The sequence below is a fragment of the Salvelinus sp. IW2-2015 genome, linkage group LG8 (genome assembly GCF_002910315.2).
Source record: "Salvelinus sp. IW2-2015 linkage group LG8, ASM291031v2, whole genome shotgun sequence".
Taxonomy (NCBI): domain Eukaryota; kingdom Metazoa; phylum Chordata; class Actinopteri; order Salmoniformes; family Salmonidae; genus Salvelinus; species Salvelinus sp. IW2-2015.
In genome coordinates, this window is record NC_036848.1 from 38,577,552 (window position 1) to 38,590,166 (window position 12,615).

General features: G+C 44.7%; 1 protein-coding gene across 1 annotated transcript in view; it reads right to left on the reverse strand.

Moving 5' to 3' along the window:
* Positions 1-1,151: 1,151 nt before the first annotated feature.
* Positions 1,152-12,615, reverse strand: part of hs3st3l (heparan sulfate (glucosamine) 3-O-sulfotransferase 3-like) — a 16,446-nt gene continuing 4,982 nt past the window's right edge. The window contains exons 2-3 of the mRNA XM_023993282.3: positions 4,430-4,659; positions 1,152-4,214 (exon numbers count right to left, since the gene is read on the reverse strand). Coding sequence (XP_023849050.1) covers positions 3,826-4,214; positions 4,430-4,659 — 619 coding nt within the window. The 3' untranslated portion in view covers positions 1,152-3,825. The remainder of the gene's footprint in view (positions 4,215-4,429; positions 4,660-12,615) is intronic.

A 12,615-nucleotide genomic window follows, 5' to 3' on the forward strand; every position in this document is an offset into this window, starting at 1 on the left:
AACGGATTAAATAACAACTCATGGAAAGGCGGGGACTCGGAGGGGACACACACAAACACACGCACACACAGACACACTAACATTTTAACGTTTTTTTTTGTATTGTTAGTATAATTTTTGATGTTTCTATGTGAATTTTGTTGGGTRGCCCAAAAAGTTACATATTGCAGCTTTCAATTTGTGTGGCTGTTCTTGTCAAACAGTGTGTCAGTGTTTTGTTACTTGTCATGATTTGTGTTTTTTGTGGACCCCAGGAAAAGTAGCTGCTGCTTCTGCAAAAGCTGATGGGGATCCAAATAGACAAACAAAAGAAGCATGAGGTTCAACTTGTCCTCTYTTTTGGTGCCCTGGCTACCACTGTGAAGTGTAAAGCAAACCCATGCACATGCATGGGCTCCCGAGTGACGCAGCGGTGTAAGGCACTGCATCTCAGTGCTAGAGGTGTCACTACAGATTCTGGTTCGATTCCAGGCTGTATCACAACCGGCCATGATTGGGAGTCCCATAGGGTGGCGCACAATTGGCTCAGCATCGTCTGGGTTAGGGTTTGGCCTGGGTAGGTTAAATAAAGGTTAAATAAAAAATATAAAAAATAAATAAACATGTGCAGATACGGTGTGTAACTGTGTAAGAGCAAAGTCTTGCATGTTGCTCATCTCAATATCTGCAGTGCTGCTTGTGGCAAATCATTTCACTGAGTGTACCTTTAAGATGTCATATTCATCCATGGTTATATTTTGGTTGTTCGGTTAGGCTGAAGATGCCCATAGATGCTGATCTAAGGTCAGTTTAGTGTTTCCTCCTCTTACGGTTAAGGTTAAGGTTAGGATTTAGGGAGCGTAAACGGATCCTAGATCTGTGCCTATGGGTAACCTCTACTTGGAAAGGGCAGATACATTTGAGTTCCTCCTAATCCACTTATGCACATTCATTATTCAACAATACAAAACCACTCAGTCAAATCTGAGCACTTACAAAGATGCTACTCATACTTCCCCTCAATGCTTTCTAAATAAAAGACTCATCCTCCTGTTTTCCGTAATACTTGGGGATGATATTCGATATGTACTGATTGCCTACAACTCTTTTAATTCCTGACCTAAGTACTGAGTAGCTAAGATGTATGAAAAAAGGAAGAGGAAGGTCATGGTAAGACATCCGTTTTGTTTTGTTTAGTGTTTCACTACTTTGCAGAAGCATCCACAGGACGTTGTTACTACTTACTCTACAGCACACATCAGGCCTACACTGCAGACTACACATCCCATCGCCATGTCCTTCACTCCTGGTGGGACACAGTGGGGTCGGGAGTTAAGCAGGAGCACTATCTAAGACAAGAACGCCAGGCGTTTTCAAACACAGCTTAAACTTAGAATCCTTAATTGAAACAATAACAAAGTGGTCACCCAGCCTGTGTTTAGGTAAAAAGCTGAGGGATGGGTCTGGAGAAATGTAACCGCTCTCAAATGCATAGACAGAGCTACAGTATGCTGCCCTACAAAGTCAAAACACAGTAACTACGCCAACAATGAAGATGAGAAAAATGGCTTTAAAGTTTTTTGTTAGCCAGCCAAATATGATAAGCAGTGATTCATTTGAGACGGTGCCTATTTTCACTGTTTGCAATGTAAGAACTCTAATTAAAGCTATCAGTGTTAATTTGACTTGCCTCCTTTGTAATTCTCCTGCACCCTAATAAAGGTCATGTGGAAACGTGCCTGATATTCTAAGAGTTGATTTGTGTTGGGCAAGCCCGGGGTTATGGTTTGCACAACATTGTACCCTAGCGACAGACCAATGCTTGGCTGTTGCTGTGGTGAGAGAGAGAAGCGCGCTTGAATCTCTCACATAACTAGAGTGAGATATTAAATATTCTGAATACTACACCAGGAGTAGGCCTATACTTTAGCCACAGATAAACAAGAGAGAGAGAGGCTTTTGGCACGAGCGCATTGGCCATCACCGGTGAGTGAGCTGCACATCATTGGCTGAGTCAGTGAAACTGGAAAACTTTTTTAGGAATATAATTTCCTCCWGATATTGTACAATATATGTGTCTCCACACACCTAGGCCTAAGCTATTGATGGATTCCAGACGAGGTCATTTTAATTGATCTCAGATTCTCCGTTTGTCAGTGTCAAAGCAGCCTGTCATTTCCATCCTTTGTGRGGTTTTACGAAAGATTCAGTCATGTAAAATGATATAGAATGTGTTTATACAAGGCCACATGTTTCTCAGACTACAGAAAGAAAATCCCCATGTGTGCAACTTCTGCAAGCGCCTCTACTCTACTGCTCTATGCCACTAAGCAAAAGCAATGATAATGCATGCAATGCTTTATTATAAAGGTGATTTTTTTTCATGTGTTGCTGTACCTCAGAGTCTCCCAGGTCACCACCCTCTTGTGCTAACTTTTTGTTTCCGGCACATCCCGGTTTACAAACTAACCACTGTAGATAAGTGATAATGCACTGACGTATCATCTTATTATGTAGTGATTTGTATGCATATCAACCATGACCACTGACTTGACCTATGACCCCTAAAATTGCCTTTGTATGACCTTAAACAACTCCTGCAAAGGCAGAGTGCAGTATCTACAATCTAAATGTCTTTATCCAACTTTTCTTGTTTTTCTGTTTGATGGAAACAGATTGAGTTCTAACTACATTCCAACTGTATTTAATGGTGTAATGTAGTTACGTTTTCATGTTTTGTACGTTCTATTGTGATAACCCTTAAGGTAAGGACTATTTCCACTTGCAGAATGGTGATACTTCCAAAACATTTTTGACTTTGTGCAGTATATACAATCTGAATGTGTTTATCCAACTCGTTGTTTTTCTGTTTGACTTTGTATCGTCATTTATTTGACTTAGGGGTCACAAATCAGTGGTCATGGTTGTAATGCATAAAAAATGACTTCATAATAAGATAATGCATTATCACTTGTCTACCTACAACATATTTGGCTGGACAGCAAATAAACTTTAAAGCCATTTTTCTCAGTTTCACTGTTTGCATAGTTAATGCTCTTTGCCTTTGTATGGCAGAGCAGGTAACTGCAGTCAAAATATAGTGGAACAAAGCCAAAGTGCAGTAAATTCTGTTTTCCTGGGTGTTTACTTGGATTTTGCAGTTACTGCAAATTTCTCACTCCCATTTTCTCTAAAAATGGAACATAATTGAACCAGGACACAGTATCAAACAGATACTACAAAGCCTGATTTCAGTCTTAACTCAATTTGGACCAAATATGTACTTACTGCGTTTTGCCTTTGTAGGCAAATTATAGTTTTAACCATGTTTTGAGGCTATGCAGTGTTTGTTTACATTTACATAGTTTACAAACATTGGAGTAAAACAAGCTTGTATTTTGGCTTCTGATTGGATATGACAGTTGAACTAAGCTCATGGGGCATTTATATGTTTTATTCTTCAAGACTCAATGGGTACTCTATCATTAATTAATAACTCCAAAAATGGATGGAGCAACTAAAGATTCCAGCTTTAAGTGTCACTTTCTTTTTGTTGAACATCTATTAGATGCTGAAAGGGAACTAGCATAGAGACGGTCTTTCTGCACTGTCACCAATATGGAATCTCTGATATCTGTTTCCCTCGCTACCCAGAGGTCTATCAACATTGGATTTAGTTCCTAGCACAGAGCCGCTTCTGTATCAACAGTATGAGGCTATGTCATTACTCTTTGCCCCAAGTCACAGTAACAGGTACAGAGTGCAAACTGAAGCTGACGGACAAACACCCCTCGGTGTCTTTGTTGCTATGGATTCATGTTTCACCTTGTTAACTCTACTGAGTCCTCATTGCCATCCAAAGTCCTGGCCAGCCATCTGGTAGAACCTCTGGTTGTGCGGCCTGTAGAACTCCCTCAGTCTCCGGATCATTTCAGGGTCGATGGGGGCGTGTGTTCGGCCTTTAGTCTTCCCCAGGCAGTGGGGCTTGCTGCTGCCCTCCGGTTTCTTCAGGCAGGGGAAACCTTTAGTCTTATTGAAGTAGAAGTGCTTGTCCGTCACAATCCTCTGGAGGCCCAGGAAGTCCTGGACCTTTCCTAGTTCTCCTGCCGGGTCGGAGATGAGGCCCTCCCCACTGACCAGGTGGATCTGGGCCCGGGGGAACCAGGCCAGCCAGCGCTCCAGGTGTTGGGCGTACAGTCCGATCCACAAAGGGCTCCATAGAGAGTCAATCTCACCTGGGATCAAGAAAAGACACAGTTACCTGTTTTAGACTTTGAAAGGGGGGACTGAAGACAGGACTAAAGAATATGGTCTTTGTGTGGGTACTGAATTAGGAAAAACTATGTTTTGTGTCATTCATTAATCTATCCAACCATGCTATCATTAATTTATTCATTCATTCATTCATTCATAGGCCTATACAATAAAAATGCATCACTATGATTCTGACCATTGGTGCGGTTCTTGAAGGCGAGGGTCTCGAAGGCAGGGATGTGTGGGGTCTTGGAGATGATCTGGGTGTAGTCAGAGATGGCCCGGGTCACAGGGTCTCGGACCACCACAATCAGCTTCACGTCACGCGACATGGAGTGTACACGCCCCGGGGTCTCCACGGTAACAAAGTAACGCGGTGTCTTCTCCATGACAACCTGGCCGTCCAAGGCCTTGGGCATCATACTCCTGGGGGATGGAGGGAGAGAAAGGGAGAAATTATAGAAGAAAGGGAGAAAGGAAAAAAGAAAGAGAGAGAGAGATATGTTTAGTGTTTAAATGGTGTAACTATTAGGATTAAGACCATCTGGAAAATGATTCTGATTGGGCTAAACAACCATCGAAAAGGCTTTATTTGTTTCTTACTGGCTACAGTTGATGGTCAGGCCTCAAGGCTGTTCTTATATGCATCCGTAATGGAGGCTGTCATTACACATGTACAGGCTACATCAATCATAGAGGGGTACTGAGATGCACACACACACACAGAAAATATTCACACCCCTTGACTTTTTCCACATTATATTGTGCTAAAGCCTGAATTTAAAATGGCCTACACAAAATACCCCATGATGTCAAAGTGAAATTAAGTTTTTTGACATTTTTACAAATTAATAACAAATGAAAAACTGAAATGTCTTGAGTCAATAAGTATTCAAACCCTTTCTTATGGCAAGCCTAAATAAGTTCAGGAGTATAACATTTGCTTAACAAGTCGCATAATAAGTTGCATGGACTCACTCTGTATGCAATAATAGTTTAAAACGATGTCATCTCTGTACCCCACAGATACAATTATATGTAAGGCTCCTCAGTCCAGCAGTGAATTTCAAGCACAGATTCAACCACAAAAACAAGGGAGGTTTTCCAATGCCTCATAAAGAAGGGCACCTATTGGTAGATAAATACACATTTAAAAAAGCAGACAAAGAATATCCCTTTGAGCATGGTGAAGTTATTAATTACACTTTGGCAGGTGTATCAATACACCCAGTCACTACAATGATACAGGCGTCATTTCAAACTCAGTTGCTGGAGAGGATGGAAACCGCGCAGAGATTTCACGAGCCCAATGGTGACTTTAAAACAGTTGCATAGTTTAATGGCTGTGATAGGAGAAGACTGAGGATGGATCAACAACAATGTAGTTACTCCACAATAGTGGCCTAAATAACAGAGTGAAGAAGGAATCCTGTACAGAATAAAATCTATTTCCTATATATATGACAAATACTTCAAAACCTTGTTTCTTATGATTAATTTGACTGTCTTTTTTTACATTAATGAATGTGTTATTCCATGTGTTTCTCTGGGTTACAATAGTAAAAGCCAAATTCAATATGTTATCAAATAATTGTTTTATATATCTTTTTTTTATACCTAAAAGGGTCCTAAAATTCCAAATCAAACAGCTAAATGATCCATAGGATGACCATCTTAAAACTATTCAGGACGGTCTGGGGACAGAGTTGGAGTGATGGAGATATGGAGGGATGAAGGGAAGAGAGGGAACAGACGACAGAACAGGATGATCAGGAGTGTCCTCTGGTATGAGCATGGATCAGGTTTACAGCTCTGAACACCCCCCCCCCCTCCCTGAAATATGATACATATCTATTATACACAATTCCCAAACCTGGCACTATCACACACACACACACACACACACTCACACACACACACACACGGACGCAGACACACGCACCACGCACTTACCTTCATGGGAGGTGAAGAGTAGTACTTAGCCTGAAGACTTCCCTGTTTACCCGAGCCCATCAGGAGACAGACAGTCCAACACCACACACACACAAACACACATTATTCAGTCATTTATTCAACCATGTGCTATTGTCTTCTGTCCTCAGACCCTAGCCTCTCACACCACCTTCTCACACACAACACCAGGTGTCTGTCTGGGTGTGTGGTGTGTGTTGTGTGTGTGTGTGTGTGTGTGTGTGTGTGTGTGTGTGTGTCGTGGGTGTGGCGTGCGTGCGTGCGTGCGGTGCGTGCGTGCGTGGGCGTGCGTGCCGTGCGTGCGTGCGTGTGCATCCATGCCTGCCAGTGCATGTGCATCTAGTGCAGCTAAAGGATAGAAAGCCCATGCATGAAAGGAGTGAGATGAGTCAGTCATAAAGGAGTGATGGGTACAAAGGTACTTCTATTAGGCTGCTCTCATAGAGAAAGCCTTGAAGCCAGTACCACTTGGAGTCAGCATGGAACAGAACTCCTACCTGTAATCTCGTTAAGATAGATGCAATATTCACAGAGCCCTGAGAGCCATCATTCTCTGTATTCTCTATATTGTTCTCAGGAGACCTACCCAGTCGCTCATGTGTATTGAGTGTTAAAGTGATCATTGTCATCCATGTGTAGAATGCCACGCAGCAGGAACAGACACCCTCGGATGAGAAGAGAGATTTTGTACAATCTCTCTCCTGTTTGTCATCCACTTCCCTCTCTCCATCTCTCTGTGGCAGCGTCATACCCCGACTCCATAGGCCATGGGGACCAGCCCAAGAAGACCTGTTCCGTGCAGAGCCATAGGTATTGATTCTGGAGGAGTGGGGGATAAAGTGTGGGTTGTGTGTGTGTGTGTGTGTAGTGTGTTGTGTGTGTGTGTGTGTGTGTGATGTGGTGTGTGTTGTTGTGTGTGTGTGTGGGTGTGTGTGTGTGTGTGTGTGTGGTGTGTGTGGTGTGTTGGGTGGGAGGGGGTAGGGTAGCCTGGTGGCTCAGCTGCCTGAGGGGCAGGTGGGGTTTGGGGGAGCCTCTGGAGTCCCATCAGCACCGTGCTGTGTGTGTGTGTGTATGTGGTGTGTGTGTGTGTTGTGTGTGGTGTGTGTGTGCGTGCGTGCGTGCGTGCGTGCGTGCGTGCGTGCGTCGTCGTGCGTGCGTGCGTGCGTGCGTGCGTGCGTGCGTGCGTGCGTGTGTGTTGTGTGTGCGTCTGGGTGTGTGTGGTGTGATGACAGATGTGAGCAATTACCAGTGTCTATCACACACACACACACTCTGGGGTCAAAGACCATCATATGACAACGGAGGGAGGGAGATAGAGTGAGAGGGTTAAAACTACATAAATGTTGAAAGATTTGATAAACTGGCATCAACTGCTATGGATCGCCAAATCTATTTAGTCACGTTACATTATAAGGATGCAATAGCCATTATTTCAATGAAAAACAATGAAATTGTTCTCTTATTGATGTCAACACGGAGTGTGGATTCGTAGTATGTGTATATGTTATTGATGATATGTGACATGAGAGTCCATTCATCCATTTCTCTGCGCTGGGGACCATTAAGGCTCTACGTCACATTGATAAGCGTAATGCCCGTTCCACTGTCGCAGCAGACATCCATCATAGTGGGCCCAGACCCCCCCTGCCTCCCCTCTGCAACCCCCCAGAGAGCGCCTTAATGAGGGCTAGATCACCCCGGCTGTCTGGGCCTTATGGAGATCACACACATTACAGTACTGGATGGGTGGATGGGCCCCGATTTAATATAGAGATATTATTATATAGAGAAATATAAATGTGTGGGAACGCAAACACACATACGCACAAACGCATGCACAAATTCACACACATAAACAAGAAACACTAGTGTATTTCCCCTTTCTAACACGAATAATATGTAATAACAGAATTCAGATTCCCCTACACTTAGCCCAGTTTTTACTCCCCCTATTCAAAAACCATGCTTGAAAAGAATCCACTAGATTCCCTTTGCTGTCAGACGTGATCTCCTCTAACATAGCCATGCTGAAGATCACATGTTTTGGCAGCCATTCTTTAGCCATTTGCATGGCAATTATACTCCTGTGTAAAAACACAGGCACACATGCAACGTCAAGCCCAAACAAAGCATGGGATCCATGGGTATGAATTGATATGCTGCTTTTAACGAGTTCATCTGAATTGCAAATGAACCACAGCCATGTGAGAACATCTGACTCTGTAAAGACCACTAAATTGGAATCTGTCATTTGAGTTCTGATGGGGAATGCGTTCTTCTCCAGATCAAAACGGAACACTTAGCTAGGCATCTCAAATTGATTGCAACACGGTCATCGTCTGTACGTGATATTGCACTTKGTTAAATAAAGGTTAAATAAAAAAAWWAAAAAAATTGTTACACTATATGATTGGTAAAGACAGATTTATATACAGCATGTGAAACAAAATCACTATAACAAGAAAATGAGACAAACTCTACACTCCATTATGGGCTCCCCAGCTCTAGCAGTACCTCATGGTCAACACTACATCAATACATCTCACTGCTACAGGAGAGAACGTTACCCTACAGCCTCACAAGAACACACAGAGGCAGCACTGAATAACAAGCCTCCAGCTCTGGGAGTATAGAGTATAGCTCCAATGACATGGGGTGAGGAAAAGGTCAGTGGAGATGTGTGTGGTTGTGGTAACACAGAGTTCACCCTTTCACCTCTAATCTCGGCTTTTCATCTGCACAGTCACACCATCCTATCCCCAATATTATTTCTCTCTTCTTTCATTCGCACACAATCCATCATCATGTGCTGTAGGAAGTTAATGCACAGCACGGAGAGAGAGAGAGAGAGAGAGAGAGAGGGAGAGAGAGAGAGAGAGGAGAGAAGGAGAGAGAGAGAGAGAGAGGGAGAGAGACAGGAGACAGAGAGAGAGGAGAGAAGAGAGAGAGAGAAGACGAGAGAGAAGAGAGAGAGAGAAGAGAGGAGAGAGAGAAAAGCGGAGAGAGGGAGGACCGAGAGAGCAGAGAGAAGGACAGGAGAGGGAGAGAGGAGAGACGAGAGGAGGCGAGAGAGAGCGAGGCAGGAGAGACTATTGGGTGAAATAGTTACATGTGTAATCGAACAGCAGCAAGATTTAATGGAAACGGAAACAATGACGAACGAACACATCGTAAATACAGATATATTTTTGAATTTGGCGCTTCTTGAGCCCGTCAGTCATTCTCTCAGTGCGTCGTAGTAAACAGGTCCTATAGGTAAACCGACTAAGGTTTTAACAATAGGACTTTACGTCATCATCTTAGTGTTCCTAGGTAAAGGCCAGGGTATGATCGGAACTCGTCTCCTAACAATGAGGGGACCTCTTACTTCATCAGCTGTCTCAGTGTCTTAAACCAGAGGTCTGATTAAGGGCACACACCCTGCTCGCTAAATGGACTCTACGTCATATCTGCTCAGGTGTGTTAGGTGACACGAGGTCTGATAGGGCCTCGCTCTCCATAACAAGGAGCCTCTACTCTATCATCTGTCAGTGTTTTCTAGGTAACCGGTTGATAGGAGCCTGTCCTCTGCTAAACCAAGGATGTAGCGGTGCATCCGCAATCAGGTGGTCTATGAGTACCAGGAGCGTGTGATAGGGACACGCGGGGTGGCGTCTCGGTGTTTGTTGATAAGATGCGTTGACAGGTCCATGAATGTTCAGCGGGACAAGTGTGAATGGAGCTGTGAATAGAAGAGAGAGAGAATTAGGGGCCTGTCGCATAGCGTAGCTCGTAGGGAGGATTGAGAATAAATCCGGTGACTTTTGTTGAGTGATCCAATGTACGAACGAATCAAGTGAGCGTTGACATGGAGATGCAGCCTTGGCAGTTGCAGTAAACATCATACCGTTGGAGCGAATGGTATGGGGGTCGAAGAAGCAAGGTGGACTGAAATGAAAGCTGATGAGTGAGAGTTGTGGCGTTAGGAGCATTAGGGAGATGGCAGCGGGTACAGTTGGTGCTTGTATTGACCAGCAGGATGCGGAACTAAAGAGGAGAGGTTGTACGACAGCATCGCTTAGTGTTTGGGTGTCTAAGGGTTCGTGAATGGGTGTTCCAATTTCAGATATTTATGCTTTATGATGTAGGTGTCTGTTACGGTAGTTGTGCGGAGCTGGCTGTGAAAGGACAAATGCATTGTGAGAGATGTGAATGTGTAATATTTGTGGTAGTCTGGTATTTATCGGTGTTAGGTGGTGGTAGCTGATTCGGGTGTAGAGGCAGAGTAGGGGGCGGGGCTTGGTGATATGATGTGAAGGTAGGATTGCCGGTGGATAAGGGAATGTGGGTTGGTGTGTGGGAACGCTGTCGGCCGCGCAGGATGGATTCTCATATTGAAGCAATTTGAAATGTGGATTGGGTGCTGGGAGTGTTCTGAGGTTGGCTGCGTAGTAGGATAGGTTTTGGTTTTTTGCAAGGAGGAGTTTTGTAGTCAGAAGATCGAGCGAGGAGGGGGGATGGAAAAAGAGTAGAGAAATAGGTGAGAGAGGACAACGACGTAGTCGAAGGATGAGCTTGGTATGCCGGCAGTGCGTAGCGGCCAGGAATAGACCATATGTCACATATGCTGGCATGTAGAGAGTGATATACGGTGATAGGTGGTCCAAATGGTAGTGCCAAGTACGTCGGCTATGGTGGATGGGGCACGTCACTTTCGGCGAGCGAGAGGCGCTGGGCTTCGTGCATTGCAGTTAAGATGGGGGCACTTATTATATGAGGTAATGGGTGCCTTTGGGAACATAACTTGGTTTGTTTGTGCTACGAGTAGGGAAGAATGGCATTGAACTGAGGGGTAGAGATACAACCCTGGGATGTGGGACGGGGAGTGGATTTGTATTGGAGGAGAACTATGGGGTAGGATAAGGAGTGTGCTGGTAAATGTCTATCTGGTCTAGGGTACGGGTGATGGTGCATAAAGAGCATGAGCCGTCGTGAGTGGGAAGTTTAATTGGTTAAAAGATTGATCTAAGCCTTTTCTTTGCAGGTAGTATGGTCTGACGACCATGTATCGAGAAGGGTGATGGGTGTGTTTGCAAACTGCAAAGGGTGGAGTCATGTAAGCTCAGGGGCAGTTGTTTGAGTGCAGGATGGATAGGGCTGGGGAGAGTTGGAGGTGAACTAGAGGAGGAATATTCAGGTGGATAGTGGGGTGATTTCGAGCTACGAGGTTGGTCAAGTGGAGCATGCTTTGTAGTGATGGTGTTGGATTCTATCGAGATGGCTCGACAGTTGTTGTAGATGATATGTGAATGTTGAAGTTGGTGGAGGTGGTATAGGTGGATGGCGATGAGGTTGATGAAGATGGGTGTGGGATAGCGAAGGAGCAATGGGCGGGAGGAAGGAGTGAGGAAGGTTTCGGTAGATGGAGCAGAAATGAGGTGTGTTGGAGCACTGAGGCGAGTGGCTGGAGGTAGCTGAAGTGAGGGTAAGTGAGGGTAGTCTGCGTTGGGTGTGGATAGGGAGAGAGGATGGAGGGATTCATGGCGATGGTAATAGCAGACGTGGTATGAGGCTAGAACAGCGGGTCGGAAGATGTGATGGAGTGTGAGTATGGAGGTGCCTGGGTTGTGTAGGAGAGGAGAGGTGGGTCGCGGTAGTCAAGAACCGGGTGGGTTTCGTTTAGACACTGGGGAGAGATGATAGAGGATGGGGTAGGAGGGTGTGCCATATTATGTTTTGGAGAGTGGGGGATTGTTCCTATCCGAGACGGGTGTGGTCATACTAGGACAGCGAGCTGAGTGGATGAGATTGAGGAGGGGTAGAGGGGTATAGTATAGGTTTGTTAGGGATAGCGGAGGGAGGGGTCTAGCATGGAGACCGTGGGTTACTAGGACAGGCTGGCTAGTAATGGGAGTAAGGGTCTAGTTGTGTAAATGAGGGGTTGGTGGTGTGGCGGATATGCAGAGACGGTTGGTAATTACTAAGGGTAGCTGAGTGAGTAGTGAGGGAGGGTGAGATGGGAAATAATAGAATGTATGAGTTTGCTATTTTGACGATGGTCGTCGAGTGTTCTCTATGAGTGGGGGTGCGCTTTTCATAAATTTGCTGCTGGTGATGGGTACGAGGTGCGCTGTAATATTATACCAATAGATCTCTCTTGTCTCTTCTCTCATCTCTCTCTGTCTAGCCTGGTCTTTTCTCTTCTTCAGTTGTCTCTCTTTCTTCTCTGTTCTTTCTTCTCTCTTCTCTTCTCTTCTCTCTGTTTCTCTTTCTCTTGTCTTCTTCTTCTGTCTTCTCGTCTTTGTTCTCTCTGTTCTCTCTCTTCTCTCTCGTGTCTCCTCTCCTTCTTTTCGCTGTCGCTAGTCTAGTAGCTCTCGCTGTTCGTCGGCTGTCGACTAGTGCTCCGTGGCGCAGTAGGCTAGATGTGTCGCA